The sequence below is a fragment of the Corticium candelabrum genome, chromosome 5, assembly GCF_963422355.1.
Source record: "Corticium candelabrum chromosome 5, ooCorCand1.1, whole genome shotgun sequence".
NCBI classification, from domain to species: domain Eukaryota; kingdom Metazoa; phylum Porifera; class Homoscleromorpha; order Homosclerophorida; family Plakinidae; genus Corticium; species Corticium candelabrum.
The window spans coordinates 5653795-5680266 of NC_085089.1; the positions used below are offsets into that span (position 1 = coordinate 5653795).

General features: G+C 41.7%; 1 protein-coding gene across 2 annotated transcripts; it reads right to left on the bottom strand.

The window, feature by feature from the left end:
• Positions 1 to 1185: 1185 nt before the first annotated feature.
• LOC134179400 (pecanex-like protein 1) lies at positions 1186 to 26395 on the bottom strand. 2 transcript variants are annotated; one of them, XM_062646279.1, is made up of 33 exons: positions 26230 to 26395; positions 25990 to 26158; positions 25847 to 25914; positions 23002 to 23067; positions 22905 to 22942; positions 22247 to 22308; positions 22081 to 22191; positions 21400 to 22014; positions 21119 to 21230; positions 18644 to 18862; positions 18431 to 18584; positions 16235 to 16267; positions 16006 to 16180; positions 15838 to 15948; positions 15665 to 15756; positions 14659 to 14762; positions 14505 to 14601; positions 14349 to 14441; positions 11305 to 11455; positions 11027 to 11162; positions 10754 to 10961; positions 10587 to 10695; positions 10395 to 10524; positions 9249 to 9307; positions 8975 to 9190; positions 5547 to 5606; positions 5278 to 5471; positions 4973 to 5212; positions 4816 to 4916; positions 4607 to 4754; positions 4395 to 4546; positions 2317 to 2395; positions 1186 to 2255 (listed from the first exon to the last, which is right to left on the bottom strand). In XM_062646279.1, the coding sequence occupies exons 1-33, from the start codon at positions 26383 to 26385 to the stop codon at positions 1314 to 1316; spliced, it is 5400 nt and encodes a 1799-aa protein (XP_062502263.1). In that variant the 5' UTR covers positions 26386 to 26395; the 3' UTR covers positions 1186 to 1313. The 2 variants fall into 2 exon arrangements, with proteins under 2 accessions (XP_062502263.1, XP_062502262.1); XM_062646278.1 differs by having other exon boundaries at positions 25847 to 26158.
• Positions 26396 to 26472: the final 77 nt, after the last annotated feature.

Sequence of the window (26472 nt, forward strand, 5' to 3'; positions counted from 1 at the left end):
ATTAAGTGCCTCCCCTACTGCAGCCATTTTGCATGATAACTTTACAACCAACTTCTGAGAGAGAAATGGTGTTAAAGGCAGCTGAGGTTTTCTCTGAATAAAGCATGCTAGGACGCACGTAAGTTCATGAAATTAACAGTTACACCATTGGAAAGGCCATCACGTGCTAAGAGACAAGGTTTACACTATCATATATGCGTATGGGTGGATTTTGTCCTACCATGTCCCAACACTGGTGCAGTATTTGGTCGAACAAACAACGCATTTGGTGGGACATTGTCCTATGTCCTACCGTTATTTTCCACAGTGCCAAGTAGTCACCAACTGCACATGAGAATGACGGGGTAAGTTTCATGACAAACACTCCTGTTGCCATGCACGGAAACCAATGCAATTGACCAGATTTCCATGGAGTGTGTAGCTATTGACTACGACATACTGTACCGATCTCTGCTTTTATGAGCTTGGAAAACAAACAGTAGTCTCAAACAAACTAGTCTCCTATGTTTGATTGGCATGCTTTAGATTCATAATTGACAAAAACGATACAGTAAACATGAAACCTACAAACAAAGTAAGACACCTTTCGTTGTCTTACAAAATGATTACTTTATTAAGATTATTTATATCAAGTAATAATAATGATGCACATACAATACTTACAGTACTCGGACACAACAGCACACTCTACTATATCTGTATTATATACAAATATATGGTTTATATTATATATATATATATATATATATATATATATATATATATATATATATATATATATATATATATATATATATATGTTATCCACAAATTGTGGATATGAACAAACCATGATGGTTAAGGTTAAGGTTAAGCATCCATGGTTCGTATCGGCAATCCATGGTTTGTACAGGTAAATAAATCATGGACTGTACTGGGCTTGCGCACAACGTATTTAAGTAGTAGGAAGAAGTTTGTCTGCATCTAGTGATTCCGTCTCAGGCAATGATCTCAGTACACTGTTGGTAACTGTTGAAGTCAGAGTCAAAAAATACCCTACATTGTTACCAACCAGACTATTTGTAAAGACTTCAAAATTTCTCCGAGATTGGTTTCTGTTTGTCGTCCTGTCAGAAGGATGTTGTGACACTAGATGTAAGCATGATACACACGCGCGCGCACACACACACACACACACACACACACCTGTTGATAAATAGTATCAAATATCTATGTATTTGTGTACATCAATATTAGTTAACCACACAACCAATAATTCCTAAACTTCGATACATACAGCACTCAACAAAATCACTACAACTGAGTTACCTTCATTACACCTGTACAGCTACGCCAGACTCAAGAATCGGAACATATCGACTGTCCATCTCCAGCAGCAGCAACGTACAGTCTCGGTACAGTACAGTACTTCTCTGATACGGATCCGGATGATACGGCCTCCACAGATGCACCACTTTCCCTCGACTCCCAACTTGTGGAAACCATCCATCCCAACCACTCGTACCGCCCTTCGCCCTCCATTCCTCATTTGGCCAGAGAAGACTCGACGAACTCCCACCATGAACCTCAACGTTGCTTCGACGATAAATCAGTGCGGTATCCGTGATCTGAACCACATCGTTTATTTCAATTGCGCCCATGCGGTACAACTTTTTGTCCACTGTTGTTGTGAGCTTCTCGAGATTGCTCTCGCTCGCAACGGATCCTTTCGAACTGACAGTCTGAACGGACCCCAGAGCATTACTACTACTGCCTCCCATGCCGAACTCAATACTCGAACTACTGGCAAGGTGACTTCCAATGTTATGACGATAAAGGTGGGCACTCGGTGTCCGACCAAACGTTGGTGTTGACTGGTACTGATTGATTTCTCTTCGAGAGAGACTCATGCTTCCGGAAGCAGCAGCCGGTGCCGATGTCGTTGGTGCACTGCTGCTGAAGCACGGATTCCGACGTCTCTCGTGAATACAAGCGCGAATCCTTCGATACAGGGACTGGACCCAATGGCCGACGAGTCCAAACGTTATAAGTCGACCGGTGACGTGACTCAGTTGACTGTGAGTCAGAGCGAACGACGTCGTCAACGGAGACACGTAGATCGGATAGCCTATCGGCTGATCGCACGAGCTATTGATCATGTTTCTCAACACTTGCTTGGCATTCTGAATCGAACCACGTTCGGGATTACTGTTTCGGAAGAAGACAAGCTCTTGCTGCTGTCCGGCCCATAAACCCTGAACGCACTCACTGTTTACCTGCATATAACATACTTGCTCATCTCGAGTACACACATCAATACATGGATACCCTAATGACCTTCACAACTCGGAAGTTTAGGAAGCGCCTGTTCAGCATGATGATTTTGTACTCGCCCGTTCCTTCGTTGACCACATGCCTAATACATAGTTGCACACGATTTTAAGCCAAATCGGTAAACAAACATTTAGAAAAATTGATATTGTTGTACGGAATGCTTAAGTCACGTGAAGCAAAACGTTGGAAATGACATGGTGAGATCGCAGTATAGCAAACAACTTCCAATGAAGCCACTGCATAACCCACATGCATGCGGCATCTATTTTTCCTACACGAAGTTGGCAAACCAGGATTATGCTAATGTACAACAAACTACTTGGCGACAATGCCTCGCTGCACAACAATAATGCTCACTAGAAAGATCACCGATACCCGTAATATGCATGAAAGCGTACACGAGGCATCTAGCAATGTGTGAAAGTTGTCAGGTATCTCTACACAACAAGACCAACATTTTCGTCACACAACTCTCAGCTCTGAGACTAATGAGGCAGCACTAAGCAGGCATCAGTCAGAGAGCGTGTTCACACTGACATCTAGATTAACTATGATTAGGCCAACATTGGGCATCTGAGTGTAAATAGCCCCGACAGTTTTGATCTGTCATATCCAGCAACAATTCGCGTAAAAAGTATTGATGAATCCATTGCTTTAGGTTTTGACAAGGGAGACATTTTGTTTGCTTTCTCTGACAGCTCCTTCGGGGATGACAGGATGTTGTCACAGACATGTAGTACACATCTACGCTTCCCTATATGTCGCCATGTTGTTGCTACGTTTGTAGCAGTGGTTAAGCATACAACACCACATCAGAAACATCGGCAGCATGCTCTTCTTGTATACTACCTTGTGTGCCAAAGTCACGTGCAACCACTAACGTCACTAATGCCATTGTAATGCTACTCTTTGCAGCACTAAAATGGCATTACACTAATCATGATCAGGACAAGTGTGAACACTGGCATTAGTGCACTCATGCAGAACTAATCATGATTAGGCCTGGTGTGAACACGCTCAAACAGCAAACTTAATTCAAAGTCTTTGGGTAGCCATCATAAGCAGATTTGACTACACCAGAAACCTAATCATACAAAAGATACGTAACATCTTTTATGATTACTCCATAATTTCACATCCTTGAACAAGTTACGACAGTGAGAACCTCCTTTTTGGAAGGACGTCCTACCTTTTTCAACGTTTCAGTCAAGAACTCATTACAGCCTGGATCAGCTGCAGAGGCTGAAGATAAAGAGAGAGAAAGATATAAAACATGGTGACAACATCTTGGCATTTGGTTGCTCTTTTATTCCACTAGCTGTAGAAAGTATTGGTTATTGGGCTATGTCTAGCTTAGAAACACTGAAAATAATAGCGTCTCGTTCAGCTCTGCAAACATAAAACACAAATCTTAAGCCCGGTTCACAATCTGTGCAGTTCACTTCAACGACATTGCATGGAAAGCCGCTGGCTGCCCACGTCTTTCACACAAATATGTTGCGGCGTCGCAGTCTCTGTTCACAAATAACATTTTGGCAACGGTGTCCTCTGTCTGGCTTCCAATACGTGATAAGAACTGTACAGTACCTGCATAACAATGCTATTTGCATTCTTGTTTCTAAATCTCATTCTGGCTTCTGTGGAGGTGAAGTATAGTGTAATACTTAGTACAAACTCAATAGTACAGTGCGAAGTAAGTAAGTAAGTCTGTTTTCTGCAGACTTAGAATACTAGCCTATCCTCAGCAGAACGCCACTCATTGGCGCTTTTGCCACATGGCATCTGTTCAATGTTACCGTTCCATTCATTTCTGATGTGCGTCGTACCGCTTGTTCCCACCCAGCTTACACAGCAGTTACTGTAAACCAGGCTTTAATGTAGCTCTTAATTTACACGTAAGATTACGCCAATATAACACCAGGCTTATCCTGAAAAGGTTTTTGTCAGAGGACTTTGCCTTGCTAGACACTTAGAGTAGTTTGCATTGTGTATATTTGCTTACTGTATATTGATCAAAATGAATGTATACATGCACTCACATGATTAAAGAGTAAATGAACTGAAAGGGCAACCAAACTTACCGTAATGACAAGAGCGACGGCCTGCTGGAGAGTACGGCATGTCGCCACGCGGGATCGCCTTCATGGCATATCACCATTGTCTCATCGAGGTCTCTGATAGTATCATACAACACTTGCGGATCGTCGTATTCGTCAGGCGCAGCAAAGTGATCCTAATAAACAATCACTGTCAATCATTAGAACACTCTCTCAACACTATTATCATGATAAACCTGATGCAACTTCAGTGCCATCCTGACACCGCTTAACACGACTTTGTTCAGCAAGTCCATATCGGCAAACACCCACTCGTCTTTCGACGACGTAATCCTGAAATCTCCCTTGACCAACGCATGAAGGCCGTACAAGAAAGACTCAAGCCTGAATGAGCAAACAAACATTACGACGATGAAACATTAGAAATGTAACACATCAAACGTACACAGTAATTTGGTTCTGTGCAGCAGATCCCAGAGCACGTCGTCCTAAAACGCTGAGAGAGAAACACAAGCTGACGATTGAATGCTGTTTTGCATTGTCGACCTTCGATCACACAAAAATCAAACATAATCAACAAACTAGTAGTTATGGTCACGCACTTGTAATGAACCCCTCTCTATACAGTACTTTATCCACGAGTGGTACATCTCCACAAACCGTTTTCTTGACACGCCCCTAACACGTTCGTCAAAATCTTCGTCGACGCTCGCATGGAATGCCGGATCCACGTCCCTAAAACTTAAATCATTTTGCTGCTTTGTGTAGACATTCTCCTCGAGTGCAGGCATGGAAAGCCATTCTTCGAGCTTCGGCGATGTCAACGCGTAGTATATTATTGCCTATAAGCCAGCAAATGGCGTACTCTTACCCATGTGATTGCCGTAATTCTATTTGTGTGTACTACCTGCACGTAGTATGTGACTAAGATCTTTCTCAATTCAAAGACTTGAAGCATGGATGCCGCATTGTTGTCTGTGATGCTGTAGCCCTCTAAAACGTACTTCTCCGTCGTTACTTCCCATGCCAGCCAGCGGGTGGAGAATGCGGCGTTGACGGACAACATTCCAGGAATGTGACCGGGAGAGCAACAGCAACATCCTGGCAGTACAAACAGAAAAAAAGAAAAAATAATTATTTGCTCATCATCTCTTAAAGGAAGTTGTATGACTTTACCTTCGTCGTCATTGACACCTTCTGTGATTGCTTCAACTTCTCTCTGCTGACAGTAAGTTCCTGCACAACAAAATAAAATACACTAATACCTCGATTATCCGGCCCTCGAAGTTCCAGGCACCTCAATCTACCGGGAAGTCCCAGCAATCACATGCAAAAACGTTCCTACATGAATGCGCATGCACAATTTTCCATCATGGAAATGGCAACCAGTAAGCGGAGGTGGTCACACTTGAGAAAAAGATAGAAAACGTAAGAGAAATCGAGAAAGGGAAGTCTCAACGTCGTGTAGCTGAGATTTTTGAACTGCCGAAGTCAACTGTTGAAGACATTTGGAAACATCGAGAAAAGATCATTTGCTACGTGTTCGGTGCAAAGTACCCAACTGTCGCCAAGCAGCGGTGTATTGTACGGAGATCACAGTTTCCTCTCTTGGATGACGTGCTATCGGTGTGGTAATTGACCCTCTGAGATATTGATATTTTCCAGTTATGGACAGTGCCCAGTCCCGAGGTGCCCAGATAACCAAGGTATTAGTGTAACAACAAACAAAATACCGTATTTCCGCATATATATATATATATATATATATATATATATATATATATATATATATATATATATATATATATATATATATAGGCATGACGGTATAAGGCGAGGTATGCCGGTATAGAACGGGTGATAGCCTCGAGATCCCGGCTCAACGAGCAGTCAGAAAGTAACTATTGGGCATGTCCATAAATGGCGGATTCCCTAAGACAGCGTGACTCTGAGTGTGACTACAGCTTGTCCCCAGCATACAAAGGCACGACGCTCTGACATGTCTTGGCTTCCACTTAGGACAGACCTGCTGTGCTTTATTACTGCAGCTCTACTGCATGAGTAGGCAGTGATTAGCTATAAAGACAATGGACATCTATTTGCATTTGAAAAATGAGAAGTTGTTTGAGGCTAACAAGTAGTTCTGGGGGCTAAGTGGAAAACACAGATCCACGGATCCACGCGATTCCACGTACAAGTTATATATTTGGGCATCTCGGATATACACTGCCCCGCTGCTCGCTTTCTGCTGCAATTATCTTTCATCTAGTACAGTAGTAGAACTTATTGGCACTGTCCGTTATTGTTGCAGGTACTACTAGTTGCTTCATTCTTTCTATCAGTGCTCCAACTCATAAACCGGTGTTCCAAAAGGTGTACAGTCTAGATGCGTCACCAACTCGCCACGCTTTCACGTTCCCAGATACACTTCATCCTCAGAGTGGTGATGGGTGACGAGGAGTCTAGCTATGGTCTCCGTCTAGCTATAGTCGCCGTCTGTCATGTTTTATGTGTCTTACAACCGTGGAAACACCCTACCGTGTGCCTGGAGTTACACACTATAGCTATAGCAAGTCTATCTAGACACGACATTTCCTTCCACAGCTTTCTCTGTATGCCACTGCAACATGGTAAGGGTGCAGTACAGGAGCTAGATGGCAATAGAACGTGAGAAACTCGATCTGCAAGCAGAAACGTCTTCAGAAGCTCTCTAGACACATGCACAATTTTCGTTACTTCTACCTCTGCTTGTATCTGTGTCTACGTGTACTTACTGTAGAAAATATCAAAGGCGTCACACGACAAATTTCAATCAGAACAGTTAAGTTACTGAGTAACAAGAGAATGTCATTTGAATTTGACCTTCTACTCCAAGGTGTCGTACGTCCACTACAAGTAGGCTAGTGCATGCTCCCCCATCTCGTTTTCACGAAAGAAAATGAGACCAGTCGCTGCAGTCTATTTGACATGCCCAAATATATATTGGACGTGAGTCCGTGGATCCGCGTTTTCCACTCAACCATTTCTGGGATGCTTGGTTTGAAGATAAGACCAATTAGGACAAAGACTGCCATATGATAGTAATTGTAATAGAAGTACAGTGTACTCACAAATCAACAGACTGTCAGTGGTTGTCATGCACCGTCCACTATATAAGGCAGTATCTGTTCGTATTTTTGACAAAAGCATTTAGGCATCCAGATATGATAACAAACCAGGTAGATATCTGGCCCTTCCTATGTAGGTTGTCAACTTTTTTGTGTCTGGACATTTTCCCACAGACTTTAGCTATCATGTGGTCAAGCACAATGAACTAAGATTAATCAACGATAACCCACTTTGTTCCTTTGTGTCTGAGCATTCTGTGACAACAGCTTGCAAAGCACAGCATCTCAGTAAAATTAAAGTGGGCATGGTCATAAATTTTAGAGTGAGCGTGGTCGTAGAATTTCTGCCGTGCCTTGAAGAAATCTTGGGGACACCCTCAGTCATATACCATCAACACGAAAATGAGGATTGTTTGCTATACTTCAGCACAGATGATGAGGCAGTAGAAATAGCATGAAAAATTTTTCTGAGTGCATTGAAATCGACTCTACTCGTACACTATTTGTAATTTCCCTCCTTTAAACCTCGGGTATACACTTGCTAATCCTGTCAGTGACCGGCATGCAGGGCTCAAAAATTGGTCCAACTAGTTGTCATCATTTAACGAGTTTCCAAAATTTTAGATTGTCAAAATTTTAGTCTAAGATGTTATGTTGATATCAATCATGGTATTTAGTGATATAACGCTATTTTATACAGCATTCTAAACTTCAGTGCAGTGCAAGCATACAGCGCAGTATTCCGTACTTCACAATGGCATGTAACCAAGAGTATCCAACACATTACCACTGAGCCAATGGTAGGACGTGTTACACATTAGACAGAGCTAAGACATCTTCGCAGAGGCAGGGAAAACAATAGTGATAGCTAATTGAATTAGTGATTACGCATACCACCTCCTTTGTCAAACAAGGCGGGGTTTCAACCAGATTTCCACATATCATATTGCGGAAAACTGTCCGTTTCTTGCAACTAAAATCGTATCTACCTATTTCGACCTACAAGATTTACCATTGTCTCCACATCCTCGCGTGCTCCCTGCTCACAAACTTTATGCATTTACTCTGTCAGAATCCTGAGATGGCTCTCGCACTACCCGTTTCATTATCCGGGATGTGAGCAGTTTGTCAACGTACGCTGCTAGTGTATAATTTACTACGCATACATGTCATTGTACAACAAATGTCCCAATGTGAGCGTCAAAACAGCGCATGTTTCAGTACAGTACATCTATCCGCCTGCATACCGGGAAAGCCATTACAAACTAAAAAGCCTTGATCTGCTCTAGTCGTCATTTGACAACCTAGACTACAATGTTAGTCGTCAGTTGTAAATTTAACTTGTCAAATGACGACTTGACGACCTATTTTTCGAGCCCTGGGCATGCCATATATACAAGGAAATATGGTACAACAAAATAACAACAACATAAAATAACAAATAACAACAACAACATACAATAACAACTATAGTAAATATAAGAAAACTTTCAGCACCTCGAAACTCCAGTCCTCGAAGCTGAAACGTCACAAGACCGTTTCCTATCTCGATAATGTGCACTAGCGCATTCAAATAGTCTGAAGCAAGGATAAAGCAATCGCCCGTCGTGTACTGTCCCCATCGTCCGAGTGCAAGATCACCAGCTAACGTCTGCTGTAGAGAACGAGTGAGATGTTCATAAAATATGGAATTCAAATTGTTGTCATCTCCCCCTGTAATTTAACACCAAGTAAGTTATTGACCGAAAGTAGGTTGACACTAGAGACATACCAGGATCTCTGTCAAGTTGAGCTGCAAGACGTGTGTTGGAGTGATCAACTCTCTTGGTACTAAACAAAGATTAAGTTGGCAGGTCATTCTAGTGGTAATATGAGGTAATACAATGTCAGGTCATTAATACATATAATAAACAATAATTAAATAATTTGGCATTTACAGAAATAGGAAAATTGACAGAATTAACAGAGATAGGTAAAGATGATTAATACTCTTCTTCTTTTGAATAGTCTATAGCAGCTCTGCAGATGCTACTAACAAAATCTTGAGCTACTCTATGTCTTCAGTTCTATAGTTTTACATGTACACGACAAATATTTTATGTCTAGATGGAGACCTCTCAACAGAACATGCATGAACGTCTTTCGAACAAGAAATCTCTGCCAGAAAAAGATCAGCAAATTTATCTAAAATGTGTGTGTGTGTGTGTGTGTGTGTGTGTGTGTGTGTGTGTGTGTGTGTGTGTGTGTGTGTGTGTGTGTGTGTGTGTGTGTGTGTGTGTGTGTGTGTGTGTGTGTGTGTGTGTGTGTGTGTGTGTGTGTGTGTGTGTGTGATAGGGGGTGCTATCTTTAGTGTACTGTACTAACAGGAATATCCATCCATTTGTGAGTGCGCTTGCATATGTGATGGTATGTCTGTCTGTCTGTCTGTCTGTCTGTCTGTCAAAGGTATTATATTCTTCAAATGATTGAACATTACAACGACGACAAGCTAACAAACATATCTGTCTATGTCTGTCTGTCTGTCTGTCTGTCTGTCTGTCTGTCTGCCTGTCTGTCTGTCTGTCAATACATATATTTTCAAACATTGAACTATTGTACACCATCTAAGGAAAGCTACTAAATACTACCCAAGCCAATAGGGCTTGGTTCTACCTACGACTATTTTGTTTATGTGGCTGTCTGTCTGTCTGTCTGTCCTGTCTGTCTGTCTGTCTGTCTGTCTGTCTGTCTGTCTCTGTCTGTTGCAACCCCAGGCAAAGAAAGTCTATGCTCTTCGTGCTCTCATGAATTCCTCCACAGTACATACAAAAGTATCATCCAACCTATCACGTTCTAAAGTACAAGACAGATAACACGACTGATGAGACTACACTCTTTTCAGTCAAGTTCCACACTCCATAAACATCATCCAACTTACTTGTAGTCTCTCTCCCAAAACTTCACGGGACGAACGTACGACGTGAGGAAGATACCACTACCCACCAAAGGGCTCAACGGAGCAGACAAGACAGCAGAAACAACCAACTGGAAAAACAACATCGCAGAATCTAAAACAAACAAACAAACCTTAGTCAAGTTGTCTCTCTCAATCAACAAGAATCTAAATAACGTGGAATGCTCAGCGGCTGAGCAAACGCATGAAATGCAGAGCCCCAAGGTATCTGCCAAGGAACAATGTAGACAAGAACAAATTTCATCTTCTGCACCAACTCATAAAACTAGAAAACAAAAAATGTTTATTACTCATTTACCGACTCTTAATTCAAAACTGCCGACCTTGCTTAGAAACAATGCAACAAAAAAGTAGTCAATAGGAAACGTTTCCGAACAGAATGCTGTTTGGCAGTATGATGAGTCTTTCTTGGGGAAATCGTATTTGAACAGAAGGACTGTAAACGAAACGACAACAAACTGCCACGAGGTACGGACAAATCCGTTTTGCATCATTTTTAGACCGCATATCGTGACAATAAGTGCTCCAGCTCTGTATACAAGCTCACAATGTTTACAAATATTGAGAAATGAGTATGGTTTGATATTGATATTAACCCTGAGCCAAATTTCTCTAGGATTGATGGAAAGCCTGATGTCAATCCACTCATAAAAACTGCTGGATACATGACGTTGCGTTCTAGAAAGCCAAGCCATGACTCCATACGTTCGAACCACATCAGCTTGGCGGCGGCTGCACAATCACAAAACACAGCTGACACACCACACAAACACACACACACACACACACTCAAACACACACACACACACACACACACACACACACACACACACACACACACACACACACACACACTGTACGAATGTTAACCTACCTGTCACCTCGTATCGTTTGTATTCAGCTGACTTCAAGATCGGATTGGCAAAGCACAACCACGGCAACTGCTTTCTCAGTTGTGGCAGCAAATAATGAGTAACGATTCCAATGACAGCAGCCATGATATACAGAGTTGACTCTAGATCCGGCTAAAGTCAGATACGAAAGCACAAACTCACCCAAAAGTCAAAGTACAAACAAAGTACCAAACAAAGTACAAAACACATGCTCTTATCCACAATACAACAGAACGCACGTTCCCAAATATTTCCAAATGAACAAAATATAATCAGTCCCTTATTCTCTATACTTGTCACTGATGTTTACTACATGTTTCGAGTAGCAGGCACACTTGTAAGAAAAGCCCATACTTTGTTCACGAACGCTGTGGACTACAATGCATCTTGTGTGTAGGCAACAACTGCTTTGATTATTTTCAACCAGTGCAAAACGTACACATAGGAATAAACTCATCCATGCACAATAGCATGTTCAAATGAATATTGAAAAAAACGACGCTAGTTACACAACTAAAGATAATGTCATGCTCCATCATTTAAATACAACTGCCAGATCTGCATGTGCGAAACGTATTACTGGTGCATATGACAGTAGTTAACGTCTCCAATGTTTCAGGTGTCATACCCATAAAGACTAAAAGCTGGTTTACAGTAATTACGAAAGCCGAGTGTCAGCCCAACATATACCATAAATGTAGTCAGATGCTGAAACTTATTACCGATGTGTGAAACACTAGGTATAGTAGTGCAGGCCAGTCACGTGATTGACTTACAGTAACATGTCTGAGCACAACCCAGCAACATCTTTATCAGCTGAGAAAAGTGTCTGAGGTCAAGGCCGTTCCTAGTGCACGTTGCTGTATGCCTTCTTACCAAGTTTCTTCGTTGTCCATGTTAGACAACTGGATCACATGAGTAAAAGTGTGACAACCGATTGGTAGTTAGAAACCAACTATTTCCGGTTTATGTTCGTTGACGCTCAAATAGAGCTCGGGTCTAGTCCAATGTCTTGATGTTGGTCAGAACGTAGTGTCCTAGCAAAAGATGTCAACATGTTTACAGTAGGACGCTGGCGTTATGTTGGTGTTACACTGAGATGACGCCCGGCTTTTGTATAAGTTACTGTAAACCAGCCTTAAACCACTGCCCACACTAGACCAGAGATGATCCAGTAGGATGGCAATCTGACCATGATCTAATCAAGATAGCGAACGTCCATACTGCACTTTGAAAACAATATCTCCACCTCTCTTTGGTATCACGTGACTGATATATTTTAAGATGGTGGATGTGTACGTGTGGGTCCCTTTGCTTGTGGAAATCTTTGATACAGCAATGTAAGGCAAATCAAATTGAGCGAGAACAAAGAAGAGTGAGGAGGGTTAGAATCATTGCACACATAAAGATAATCGCCATTATTTTATAATTGGATTCAACTAAGTATAGGTTATAGACCGCTGGCAAGTGTACAAACAAAATACACCCCGCTCTGCCTGTTAGCACAGGGCGAAGTCTGTGTGCTAACAAGCTGGACGCAGCGGGATGTATTCGTTTATACACTTGCCAGAAGGTCTATAACCGACTTGTAGCACCCAGCTGAGACGTTGATATCCTCTAGGCGCGGAAGTTCAAATCAGTTGTGTAGCAAAATGTTCTGAAATCGACTTGGGCATTGAAACAGCAGAATTGCCAGTTATTGATTTTTTGGAAGCTAGTAAACTGCTAGACGTTGATGTTGTTTCTGATCAGCAGTCTTCTGAATCTCGTTTCCAATTTCATCCAGTAATTTTCATAACTTTCTTGATTTGCATGTTCTCTCAAACCCCACAAAAGCTACTGCATGTGCACGGTTAGAGTGTTCAACGCATGGAAAAAATGGAGAAACAAGTAGCCAACTGAAGAGGGAGCGCTCGGGCGGTATGTGCATGATCTGCATGTTACGAACAACAAAGAAATGAACTACTGGCTTGCAGGTTTGTGCATGAAGTTCGGAGGCAAGATGGAAAGCCGTATCCGCCTTCTACCTTGTAGCTGGTTTACAGCATTCTGTGCGCCCAAGTATCTTTCTATAGCTGGACGCCTAACCACGGTTAATTTTTCCAGAAGAACGATTCTCAGTTTAGTTTGCTCAGGTCTGTACTTGCTACACGCATGAAAGAACTCATTATGATTTCCATACGCATCCGTAGACCCACGTATTGTTTGTTCTGGCTGACAGATATGTTTCAGTAGCCTAATTGTTATGTTCACAAACAATTCACATCTTGATAAACCAGTAGCCCCAGGCAGTTATACGGCCCGATTTATTGACCGGTCAATATGTAGCGGAAGTGGGATATGTCATTTATTGTAAGCGAATTCTGGACACTGATTGGTGCAGGCGAAGCTAGGGTGCTACAATCACAATTGATGTGGATCGAATCCACCTCTTGATGTGGATTAGATCTATTGCAATTGAATTACAATTGCCTCAAAGTGGATTAGGTGTAGACACGCTGTTTGGGGTCGGATTGCGATCCAGTTGCCAGTGTGAACTAAAACTAAACTAAACATTAGGAGCTGCCAGATACTGGTCACACCCCCAGCTAAAATGGCAGGGCTCCTGTGAGTTACTCAAGAAAAGTCTGGACCTGCGCTAGAAATGTCCTGGAGCCAAGCCAGGTACTCACAAGAGTACCCGAAGTCTCACCTGGACCCCAGTGGCTGACATCACATCACAGCCAATGGCCACTAGTCCCCCAGTCAAAGACCAGGTACTCATTTATACTCCTAAGTTGAGAGAGGCAATTGCCCAAGAAAATTTATGCCATAGCTCACCATCACTGTGCCTTGAACTTGCAACCCTGCAAGGTCCCGGATGTACACACTCTATTGGATAACTCTCTAACCAACTGAGCTAAAGTGTGGTGCTATGGCTCAGTTGCCAGTGTCTACTATCCCTTCACTAAAACTAGTAATGCAATCAAAGCACAAATACTCCACATGCTATGCTTTACATACGCTCAAAAGTGACTTGTTCTACCTGTAAAGTGGCAAAAGCTGAACTGGCATGAACACCTACAAACACGACAGTCACTACTAAAGATGTCAAAATATCAGCAGAGAGACGTTTTCGCTGCACACAGAAGTGACAGATCATAAACATTCCTTGTTTTACCACAAAAATGAAACAACTTACAACAGCAGTTCGCAGCTGGAGAGGCAAAGGATCCTCCACGTCACCGTCTGGCACAGCAGTTTCGTTCTGTAAGCCAAATGCATGTGCAACGACCTCCCTAAATTCAACAACAGCAGTGTGAGAACGATCCACGCAAAACCACAAACAATCGCACCATATCAATTTGGGACAACTGACGAGTCGACTTTGAAGATACGAAACTCCAACAAGAAGTCCAATAAACACAGAAAAAATGACCGTTTTGTTAGGCTTGTAACTCTTCAAAATGAAACAAACATTTTGCACCACTCTGCCAAATTTCACCATATAAATGATAACAAATCAAACTAAAAGAAAAATAAAAACAAAATAAAATAAAATAAAATCTATGTATATAAAAGAAAGTGGTTCCATGGGCGTACCCATTTTGACTTTTTGTTTGGCAATTGCTCACAAACCTCTGCTCCTTGCCGCTCTCCCTTTAGCATACGACCTTCTCTACTTTCGGAAAGCAACTGGTGCTCTTTGCGGTGGCCGGTGCTCTGTACTTTGCTTTGTGCTAGGTTTTGAAAATCATGACGTCACAAAAAGTTTGTTCCCTATGCGCTTGCAAACTGCTGCACCTTCTTCGCTTCTCCTTTAGCATGCGGCCTTTTCTCACTTTGGAATAGCAACTAGTGATGTTTCCGGTAGTGTGTTTCCTATACTTGTGCATTGCTGGCGTTCATCTGTAGTTCTTCATGTCATCCTACAGCTATATATACTCATTGTTGCGGCACCTATTGTGGTGTCACAAACGCTCTGCTATTTTGGCTACAGCACAGCGACAAAAGTTGTCATTATGGCAAACCCGCCTGTTTGACAAGCAGGATCCCTTTTCAAGGACGATCAAGCAAGGATTTCTAATGAATGTTACTATTTTACAAAAATCATAAATACTGTTGGCAATTTTCAGTTTTGCAATTTCTCAAAACAACTATATAAATACAATGCAGTCGCTTTTTGAAGCTGAATTTTGTCTGTCATTCTCAATGTATACGAAGTACTTTTGCGGGATGGTGCTTCCCTGTGGGTCGTATTATTAATTGGCCTGGGCAAAGAGCAGGCTACTGGACTAGTATAAAATAAAATAAAAAATTAAATTAAAAATAAATTATTACAAAGACATGACCTCTACGTACGTTGGAAGCAGAATAAGCAAATCCATACAGAACTGCCACTGAGACCATACTTCGTACCAGATTAAACAATGCCGACCCAAAACTGGTAGCAGCTGAAGACAGGAACAGCAATGACAAGACAGACTACCGTGATTACAAGTAAACAACCCACATACACTCGTATTACTACAGACCTGTTCCTCCAAACACGTGAATATCCACTTGCTCCAACACGTAAGTTGCAAACGTGTTCACTTGCGGAAGCAATCCCAGAAGAAACAAAATGGGAAAGCACAAGAGTACAACTATACAAATGCCAAATATTCACACAGAGCACACTAAATGTGTGTTACCATGACAACCTGCCAATGCATCTCTCACTAACTCTGTTGTCGACCTGGAAAAAAGCGGCAAGCCATAAAGACGCACGCTATCCCACTCGCTGTTTGATGAGATAATGGCATCCACGATAAGGATAATGACTGCAATGATACAAAAGTAGACGGCTCGGCTGAGGCGATTAATAGAACCGTCTCCCTACATAACAAGAAAGATGACGATGTAACTCACACAATATGCCAAACAGCTCACATGGGCAGGAGAAGCAGAGTCAGGATCAACACTCTATAACACACACAACAACACAAGCCCATTATGACAAGATACAATAACATACAATATACAAACAAAACTTGCATACACACGACTTTACGTATAAGCAAACAAATGTGTAAGTTCAAAAACACCGTCAAGACTTCTTCGCAGGATAGCAAAATTGCATTAAGTTTTCTCCAAACACTTCGCTGTGTTATACATTAGATATCCACATATTTTGCAGTCACAGTTCTTGACTTCTGGCATCGTAACTCGGATTCAAAGCCCGGCCATTCTTTTGCCTATTCAAATTAATGCAACTACTACATATCACTTTCTTAGTCAATTACCGTGTACTGTACCAGCGAGAAGGCTTTGCAATCAAAATCTAAGCAGAGATGGACCCATAACATGGGGCATAATCTAACCAGATTTGCATTACAAATTGCAAATCAATTCAGGTCTGATGCAAATAGAAACACGTATCTTAAAACTGCAATGCATGCATACTGTAATGTCACATAAAGCTGATCTCAAATAGAAGCTGATGTTTTCAATGTTGTCTCTGGAACGGTAGCCGATCTTGAATACAAGCCAAGGCTTGTAAATGATAAGTCATTCTTAAGCAATCTCATTTGGCCAAATAAATTTATTAATTAATCATCCACGGGAATTACACTTGTCGGTCAGCTGTTTTCACAGTTTTCTGCTTTACGATCTCCTTTTCATTCTATTGCATTCATTCCAATGCCAACAGGAACTACAGCCAAAGGAAACAGTGCACCATTATGTTCAAGTTCACTTGGTCAGGCTGGCAAGTGTCAGTTCTAACGTCACAGCTTCAAAAGCGCATTCACAGGATGAAAGCATACTAACTAAGGGTTAGTTTGCAATAAAGTTGTACCAATAAGGGTATTTAGCCAATATACCAATATCCAAGCAAAAAAGCTGATACCAATAGCCAATACCAATATCTGATATAATTAAATTAAAGTTTACAGATAAATCGTTGATGTTAGTGTTTACAAGCCTTGCAGGACAAGAACCTCAAGTCCTCAGCTACCTCAAAATGCTCCCAAATGGAAGACTTCTGTTTCTTTGCCAACATGCACCAACTCACGTGGCCTTAACAAACCAACTACGCATGCACAACCTATCAGTGCACCTTACACAAGATTTACCAACTCCGATGTAAACTGATGTCTATATCGACTGATAACCGATAACCGATTGCAACCCTAGTTTACAATATCTTCTACTGTTCCTGTTGTCGTAGCTGTTCTGTAAAGTTGTAAATCGTTCTGTTAGAAATTGGGTGTCAGTCAGATTTCATAGTAAACGAGTGGAGTAGAAAGCAACAATAGCAATGATGAAACATTGTGTTGCAAAGAAGCCTGTCTTGAATTGAAGCCTGTCTTAAATAAGAAGCCTGCTGGCAAACTCAGTATGTGTGTAAATGAGTCTCAGCTTTAATACGCGACATTATGGTAGTGCAAGACACTGTAAGTACTGTAGTACAGTGTACTGTAACTGCAGTGTATTCAGTGAGTAGCATTTCACCGTGTGTACTATTTTTTTATAACAAAGTGGCATAAAGTGCTACTGTGGTAATGCGTTATAAAGCAATTAGAATAAACGGCCTGTTTTGTAACTTAAATTGGCTACACAAATCATTTGCTAAGTTAAGCAGTCCCATTGAAATGGCTTTGATCTGTGTGTAAGTTTCTCCTTTCCTTTGTTACGCTTTCCGTGATTAAAATGTCATGGCATATGGTTTCCAACCATACCAAAATATGATCATTGCAGAGTCTAAGCAAGTCAGCAGAAATACATTGCAGATTTATAAAGTAGTACAATGAGCAATATCCTAAAAGCAGACGCCATCTCAATCATGATAGTCAGTTGTCTATGGTATGCACCAACTCAGATATGCCATAAATCATAAGCAAGAACTGCTGGACCAGACGTTGTTTTTCCAGACAAATACAGAGACGTCACATTTGCTGGCATCATGCCTGTTGTTGGTATGCATACACCATTGGTGTAAGTCAAATAAAAATGTTGCTACTCATATCGGATGACTACTACTCAATTTACAATTTGTGTGCTAATTAAGAAAGTGTATTGGACACAACAGATAACGTAGCAACCTCCACACACTAGAAAACACCCTGTGGGGGCCACCTAGCTTACCTTCATCAGACAGTACTGGCATGATCCCATGACAAAGCAGAACCAAAGAATCCAAAAGTCAAAATAAAAATCCTTCACCAAAAGCCAATAGCCCAGGATGCTGACAGCTGTCGCCATAAAAGCCGACAGAATTATATCCAGCCAGTTCTTATCTCTAAAACACAAAATCGAATGCATGACAAACAACAACATTGTAAACAAGATGTGACAAACCGATCGAAAACGGTGACTAGAGCAAGGCGATCAAACTTTACCGGCAGTGTAAAACCTGAAAAAAGTTTGAAGTGATATTTCACTTCCGGTTCTTGTGTGACACCCTCGGAATGGATAGACTGTATATCGTGCTCTTGGGAACGATTCGCAGCCTCACTAAGTCGTGGTCTGGTGCCGTTAGGATTAGTATCCAGTGTTGATACAGACGACATCGAATTACTGGAAGATACAAAGCAACACTTATGTACATTATAGCAAGCACTTTAGACGACTGCCTGCTCGTATAATCACCGTCTGTCTGTTTTTCGTATTGTCTACAAACTGTAGACCGCGACCCTTCAAAGTCTGCATAACTACCATGCAGACTCATGATTAGCCTCGTCATTCGGGTCTGACTGAAACAAGATTGTAGGAGTCTTGAACCCTGCGGATTATTGCTCTTCGGCCCGTGATCAGTGACATGGTTTGTAGGAGTTATGCTTATGGTTGCAATGTGTACCAGTGGCGCATGCATAGTAGCTGTGCCCTCATAATTCCGTCATTCTTATTTTAAAGTTGACGCTGTCTTTAGCATAGCCTTCTAGAACGTTTCAAATTAAATCGCTCCCCAAAAAATTATTTTGCAATTTTTGAAATATTTTGCTTACAATATTTACTTGATTTAGAGTACAATATTGGCAGGAAGTGTATTTTGGCGGATTGGCGGATTTATCAGCAACCGCACCTATAAAATCCGCCATTAATTTGGCCACCGGGGTATGTTGATGTTATCAGGCATGTGGATCAGATATTTAATGGCAATGTGGCAATACATCATGCAGATGACGCCACAAGATGATTGGTAATCCCTGCTTGCCGTCTGTTGTGCCTGTGAATGAGGATGTGAGGCTATGGATGAAGCTGTACTGTCACGTTCATGCGAGTCACGTTCTTGCACTGACACAGCAATTCTTCATCACTATGCAGTAGTTGGAAACCACTAAGTTAGGAATATATATATATATATATATATATATATATATATATATATATATATATATATATATATATATATATATATATTATCAGTTATCAAACAACAATGTTCAACCACCAAAATAGAATCAGTCAATATGCTTTGTCCGTCAATTTCTTCGCAAACTGCCAAATAAATCCCACCAATGTTTCATCTTATACGGTAACTATTTCGTCGTGTAACAATTTCGTCAAAGTCCACCAAGTCGCCTTTTGTCAGAAATAAATTTCATTAGCAACTCTGCAATTGACGTAGTACAGTACTGCATACAGTACCTTCTAAGTCACGACAAGAGTAGTAGACCAGGTAGTAGTGTCATTGTCCTTTGGACTGCAGTGCAGTTAAATTAATTTTGTCAAAATTTGTCATCTACAATGGTATCGTATATCCCGCATGTCATCAAAAATTTCACTAATTCCTTCTTTGGGGAGTCTACTCAAAGGGGTGGTCATTTTCAAACTCGTCCAAAATGTTGGTAAGATTTTCATATTCTAAAAATTTCATATTGATATGCTAAGCCGTTCAAAAGGCATATCATGTTTATAAACACACCCAGACACCAAGACAAACAGACACAGACAAACAGACACAGCCACACAGACAAACAAACACAGCAGGGAGCCGAGAAACAGGTACATCACTACAACAACTTGACATCGTCTTTTTCGACTCCGACACCGGATATAACATCGATCTTGACGTCTCCCTTGCTCACCCCCCGAGCAGTGACATCTTCCCCACATCTGCTGGTGTTGATGGTGCCACAGCAGCAAGGAGAGCAAACAGGAAGAGAGCAAAATACGACAAACAACAATTAGCAGGAGGTTCAATCATCCATACAATTCCATTAGTAATGAAACACTTTGGAGCATGAGGGATTGATGGATGGAAATTCTTTTTAAAAAGATAGCAAAGAAGTCATCTGATGAAGTAGGAAGACTAAACGCAGAGTTATCGACTTCTGGAGCAAACGCTTTTCAGTCCAACTCCAAAAGTGCAACGCCAACGTCCTCTTCACTGACTGGAGACAACAGAAGTGACTTTTATGCCACTCAGTACTTTAGCCACTAGCTGACACTGAGGGCTTTGCATGTAGTATAGCTGCTTATATACATATATATATATATATATATATATATATATATATATATATATATATATTCAAATAAAAGTGATTAACAGACACACAAACAAACACCTCTTAAAACACAACCTCCCTCCAATGTGCTATGCAGGTCGTAAAACACTTTTCTGATAAACTATGTAGTTGACTTTCAGTTAGTAGCATAACAGAGCCACAAGTCAACTACACGTCATGCAAAGGTCATAAGCGTAAGACTCTTTAATCGTTCGGTTTATCTTAAAGCACAAATCTGCTGCACATGTGTATATGTGCTGTTTCTTTAGCAGTCCCTTTGGTCTGTCAGTTCGTCTTACGTCTCTCTTCTATATTGACTTACACTGTCCAATGGTTACTATCAATGCTAGACACGAGTGGTATATCAACTGGCATATTGAGTTCAATCATCTCTCCATTACCAGACACGTCGAACAAGTATGCCTGAAGTTGACCTTCACAGAAGCAATATATTATGTTGCAAGTACACCGTGGTGTCTATATTGTGCACGTACACACACATGCACACACACACATGCATACACACGCACGTGCGCGCGTGCACGCACACACACACACACACACACACACACACACACACACACACACACACACACAACACACCGAACTCATCTTGGTAACAATGCACGGCGCCCGCCGATGTATCGAGGTCAGATGTCGCGATATGAATCACAGACCCATCGGAGGAGCCGCCTCCAGCCAACTGTAACACCAAGTCCGCACTAACACCAGCAGCAGCGAGTCTTTCTGACACACTCATGTTCTCGACAGTATTACTCCGTGTTGTCCTACTCAACAGTGTTGTCTCTTCCTCGGGGTTATAGCTCAGAGGTGTCGTCCTCAATGATGTTCTCTCTTCCAGAGATGTCAATAGAGCAGCAGCAATTTTGCCACCGTCTCTTGTTTTCATTGTGTCATCACTCACATTGTTTTCACTTCTAATCTGATCTTTAGTTTTGGTGTCTTCTACGATGCCATCATCAAGTTCTGGCTGCTTATTTCGTTCCTGTTGTTTGAGCCGCTCGAGAGGAGTCGGAACGTATGAGCAAGTAGAGATGGCAACACTGGCAACGTCGCTTAAACTATGTGACGTTGCGATCGATTGGGTGGCCGGTTCTATATCTGATGTAGACGTTGTGATGTCCGTGTCTTTCACGGGTGACGAACCAAGTGCACTGTTTTCACTTGCTTGTCTGGCAACAGACTCACACGGCACATCTAACACCAGGAACGACGTTTATGAGAACAATTATGACACAAATAATAATAATAAGAGTTAATCACCATGTACAGTGACATTGACTTCTGTCGTTCTGAGAGACAAGACTGGATCACTGACGTGTCTTCTCGGCAAGCTGGCAAGAGCTGCTGCTAACTCTTCCCCTTCAATGTGCGCTAATGATACAGTACACTGCTCGGATGTCATGTGCAAAATGACAGGATGACAAACCAGGTCGCTGTTGCTGTGGTATATATGGCAAGCCGTCATCTGAGTGAGAATTATCACTGGGCCTATGTAATATCATTAATTTGAATATGAACAAGCATATCATATCAGGATTACAGAAAAGTGATTGTACATATACAGATATTATTACAGTAAGTCGCCTAACGTTGAATAACAGTTATTAGTAAATTAACATTAAATGCAAATGTGCAAACACGCATGCGCGTGCACACACAGACACAGACACAGACACAGACACAGACACAGACACACACACACACACACACACACACACACACACACACACACACACACACACACACGAGTACACATGCACAAACTAGCCAGCTATTACATACATTTATAGTAAAACTATGTTTTCTCAACGAGTCTGTACATATATACTATACATATGACTGCAATCTCCATCGGCAGAAGTGGTGATCTGCATTAGCATGTGGTGCACTTTGAAAACAAGTTGTTGAAGTATAAAATTACCAAGTACCAAAAGACTGATGAAAGGTAAGATTTCAATGGTGCAAATTAGAGCAAAATTTTAGTGCAAGTTCAGTGTTTTACCATATACATAATATTGTAACTGTTCAATTAATCTAAATACGGATTAGTTGTCTCATGTAACTGCCCAGCATGCTTAACTTACGTTTCTCTTCCAAATGAATCAAGTTTGTCTACTTTCTCCTACAAACGTTTACAAATGATTTGAAGTACATAACAGTCGTACATAGTAATAGCCACACTTGTTTCTGTCTTTGCTCGCCATCAGCAAACTTAGCAGCATTAGAAGTTTCTCCAGCTTCTGTAACCTGTTAGAGAAAGCTGTCATAGAACCAGCACAATGTACACTATACACAATGCTCATTGCACGCGCGCGTGTGTGTGTGTGTGTGTGTGTGTGTGTGTGTGTGTGTGTGTGTGCGTGCGTGTGTGTGTGTGTGTGTGCGTGTGTGTGGTGTGATAGTTCAGTTGATTAGAGAGTCATCTTATGGAGTGATTACATCCGGGACCTTGCAGGGTTGCAGGTTCAAGTCACAGTGATGGTGAGCTGTGGCATTTCCTTGGGCAAGAAACTCACACACAATTTCCTCTCAACTCAGGAGTATAAATGAGTCCCTGGTCATTGACTGGGGTGGCAAAGGCCCCTGACTGTGACAAAGTTCATCAGCCACTGGGGTCCTGCTGGGATTTCGGGTGCCCATACCATAGTTGGCATCGCAGTCAGTGCCCTTGCGAGTACCTGGCCAGGCTCCATAGCTCCTGCATAGTGCACAGGAGCCCAACCATCTGGCTGAACAAACAGCAGCTCCTTATCCATTTGCCATCTTTGCCATTTTGTGTGTGTGTGTGTGTGCACGTGTGTGTGTGTGTGTGTGTGTGTGTGTGTGTGTGTGCGTGCGTGCGTGTGTGTGTAATCATTGAGGAGTAGCTCTCTTTATTACACACAAACATGTGTTTGCATTGTGGTGTGGAATGCAGTCTTCATGCATGATTTCATGGCAATTGGCCTTGCAGTTTTGGCGTGATTGATGTTACAGACACATACGCACGCATGCATGTACACACACACACACACACACACACACACACACACACACACACACACACACACACACACACACACACACACACACAAACACTGCCTGACAGATCAGCCGCTTATATAGAGAGTCTGAGAGATGACAACCAGCTATGTTCCAGAGAAGACAAGATAGGATTGCATGATGTGGAAAGCCAATCCAGTCTTCAGTTGACCATTTTAACAATCAAGGCATCAACACAGCAACTTCAAAAGGGCCCTCACCAAACGCTAACCCACCATAAGATGAGACAAAAAGAAAGGTTTGACTACACACACTTACTAAATATTATCACATGATACATATTTATAAAAATTTATAAAACATAATTTGTTCTTTTATCGGAACGAGTCTTGGCAAGACCCTTCCCACGTGTACTGTACTGTGTGGAGATGTGTGTGATAGTACATACCAGCTGAAAACGACGTTTATTTGAGCCAATCACAGACATGATGGTTTGTGATGTCACAATGCAGGTGTAAGTGTCTGTAATAGCTGTATGGCTCTCCAGGTTACTGCACACCATTCCCACAGGACTATTAAGGAATGTGAAAACAGCTTCAAGCTCCTAGAGATGGCTCGACGATGGACTTGCGACCAAAAATGCAACTAAATGTGAGGACATGTTGCTTTACAAAGAAATTTACGTAGTGCATCTTCCGGGTGATGCCTAAACTTGCGTCCACCTCCTGCTGTGACTATGAATAATCGTAGCTTGATTTGAAGTGGCTAAATTTACAGGTAAATATATTTGTAAGAGTATGCACAGTGTGAGTAATCACGTCAATCTAAACTATAGGTAACATAAAGTGGTTTGCATTCTGCATTGCGAAGGTTAGCCTCATCTCCAGACTCGCGTGTGTCTGGCAATGTCCGGTTCCCATATGACACTTTCAGCCTGGCAATGTCCAGTTCCCATATGACAAGGGACGCTGAAAGTGTCATACGGGAACCGGACACTCCCAGGCTCACATGAGTCTAGGGACGAGGCTAGCAGAGGTGTATGAGAATCAGTTTGTGTTTGTCTACACCTAAACTCGAGTTTCTTCTATACAAAACTCTTTTGACCAATCACTGTGTTCCATGTCTGTTCTCAGCTTGCCCCAACAATGCTTTCCATTTAATTTAACTAGTAAAATAGTATAATACTTTAGCAAATAAATATGTATTTATAAAATATATTAATTTAATAATTTTTATGAAATACTTTATCAAATAAATACAGACATGGGCATAATTATGGAGCCACCCTGAGCATGTGACTTAGATTAAAAAATTATTGGACTTTCTCAGACAGTGTAAGTACATGCATCTAAAGCGACAGTTGCACTTTTTAGTCAATTAAAACAAGGCATAATGGTGAGGTAATGGCTCCAATTGTGCCATCCACATGTCTGAGATTGGAGGTGATCATGTGTGACCTACATGACTGCTTCTTGCTGTCAGTTCCATCAATTAAAAGTTAATAATGAAAATTGTTTTCAAAAAGCTTCTAAACAATAAAATGACTTTGTTTATGTCAGAGGAGACTATACGTTTCAGTTTACTTGCATACTGTGAGTCTGCTCTTGTGACGTCATAACATAAACGGTTTAGACATGGTAATCTATAGTGGCAGTGGTTAGTCTGGTCATTCTTTAATCTTTTGTTGCTACAGATTGTCAAAGCGTCCAATCAGAACAATATAAATACCCAAATAGCATGATTTGATGTAGAATCAGCTGGTCCGCAGGTATATTCATAAATCTGCAATTGTTGATTTACATTATTCAGCTGATATGGGAGTGGCTCCTTAACTATGCCCACGTCTGTACCTATTTATAAAGTAAATTTAAAATACTTTAGGAAACTGCAATTTGTTCCAACATAGGTACTGCAATGGTGTGCATTCTGTGTGACCTCTATGGCACCTCTACTGGACAAAACGAGAACAAGAGAGGGACTGCATGGACTACAGATTTCACGCCTACATGATGAACAAACAAACCAACACAACAGAAACACATACAAAAGTCGTCTCCAACTCCGACGCTCTCTCTTCTTCCCTTTCCTCTTCCGCACCGCCAGCCAGCCGCTCTAAACGAATAGCTCCACATCCAAGTCCACCATTGGTCTCACCGTCCCCCTCCTCAGCTCCCACAACCTTCTTACCGCCACGACTTTGCTCCTCGACCTCCTCCTCGCCGTCTCTGTCCGCGCCCGTCTCCGTGTCGCCGTCAAACATTCGATGCAGCATCCGATTCAAATACTTCACGACCAGAAAGAGCAAAGCGATGGTAAGAGGGTAGACACTCCAGACCGCAGGCGACGAACCGGCAGCCTGAATAACGGATTCAATTTTTGTAGGCAACAGAGGAGTTGGTACAATTGGTACAATTGGTATGTGCTTACCAAGAAGAGAGAGAAGGGGTAACAGAAAAGGAAGAGCCAGAGATAGAGGTGAGCCGCATTGGTAAAGCTGAACGCGCCGGCGTGAGGGTCGAAGTACCAACCGCCTGTGAAGGATGCAAGCAGTCCGGCACGAACAACGTCGGCCACGTTAGACATGATGATTTGGGTCACGTGGAATGTCCACGTCTACGGTAATCACCTCGTTGATATTTATAGACCAATATATTTTACCCAAGAATTATA

Bases quoted from the DNA above. Each gene is read 5' to 3' on its own strand.
- LOC134179400 (XM_062646278.1), bottom strand. From the start codon at position 26,385: ATGTCTAACGTGGCCGACGTTGTTCGTGCCGGACTGCTTGCATCCTTC. The intron at 18,863-21,118 runs GTAAGTCAATAT...TGTATCTTCCAG, and splicing joins GATAGTAACCATTGGACAGT to TAATTCGATGTCGTCTGTAT. The intron at 15,757-15,837 runs GTCTGTAGTAAT...TCCTGTCTTCAG, and splicing joins TCACGTGTTTGGAGGAACAG to CTGCTACCAGTTTTGGGTCG.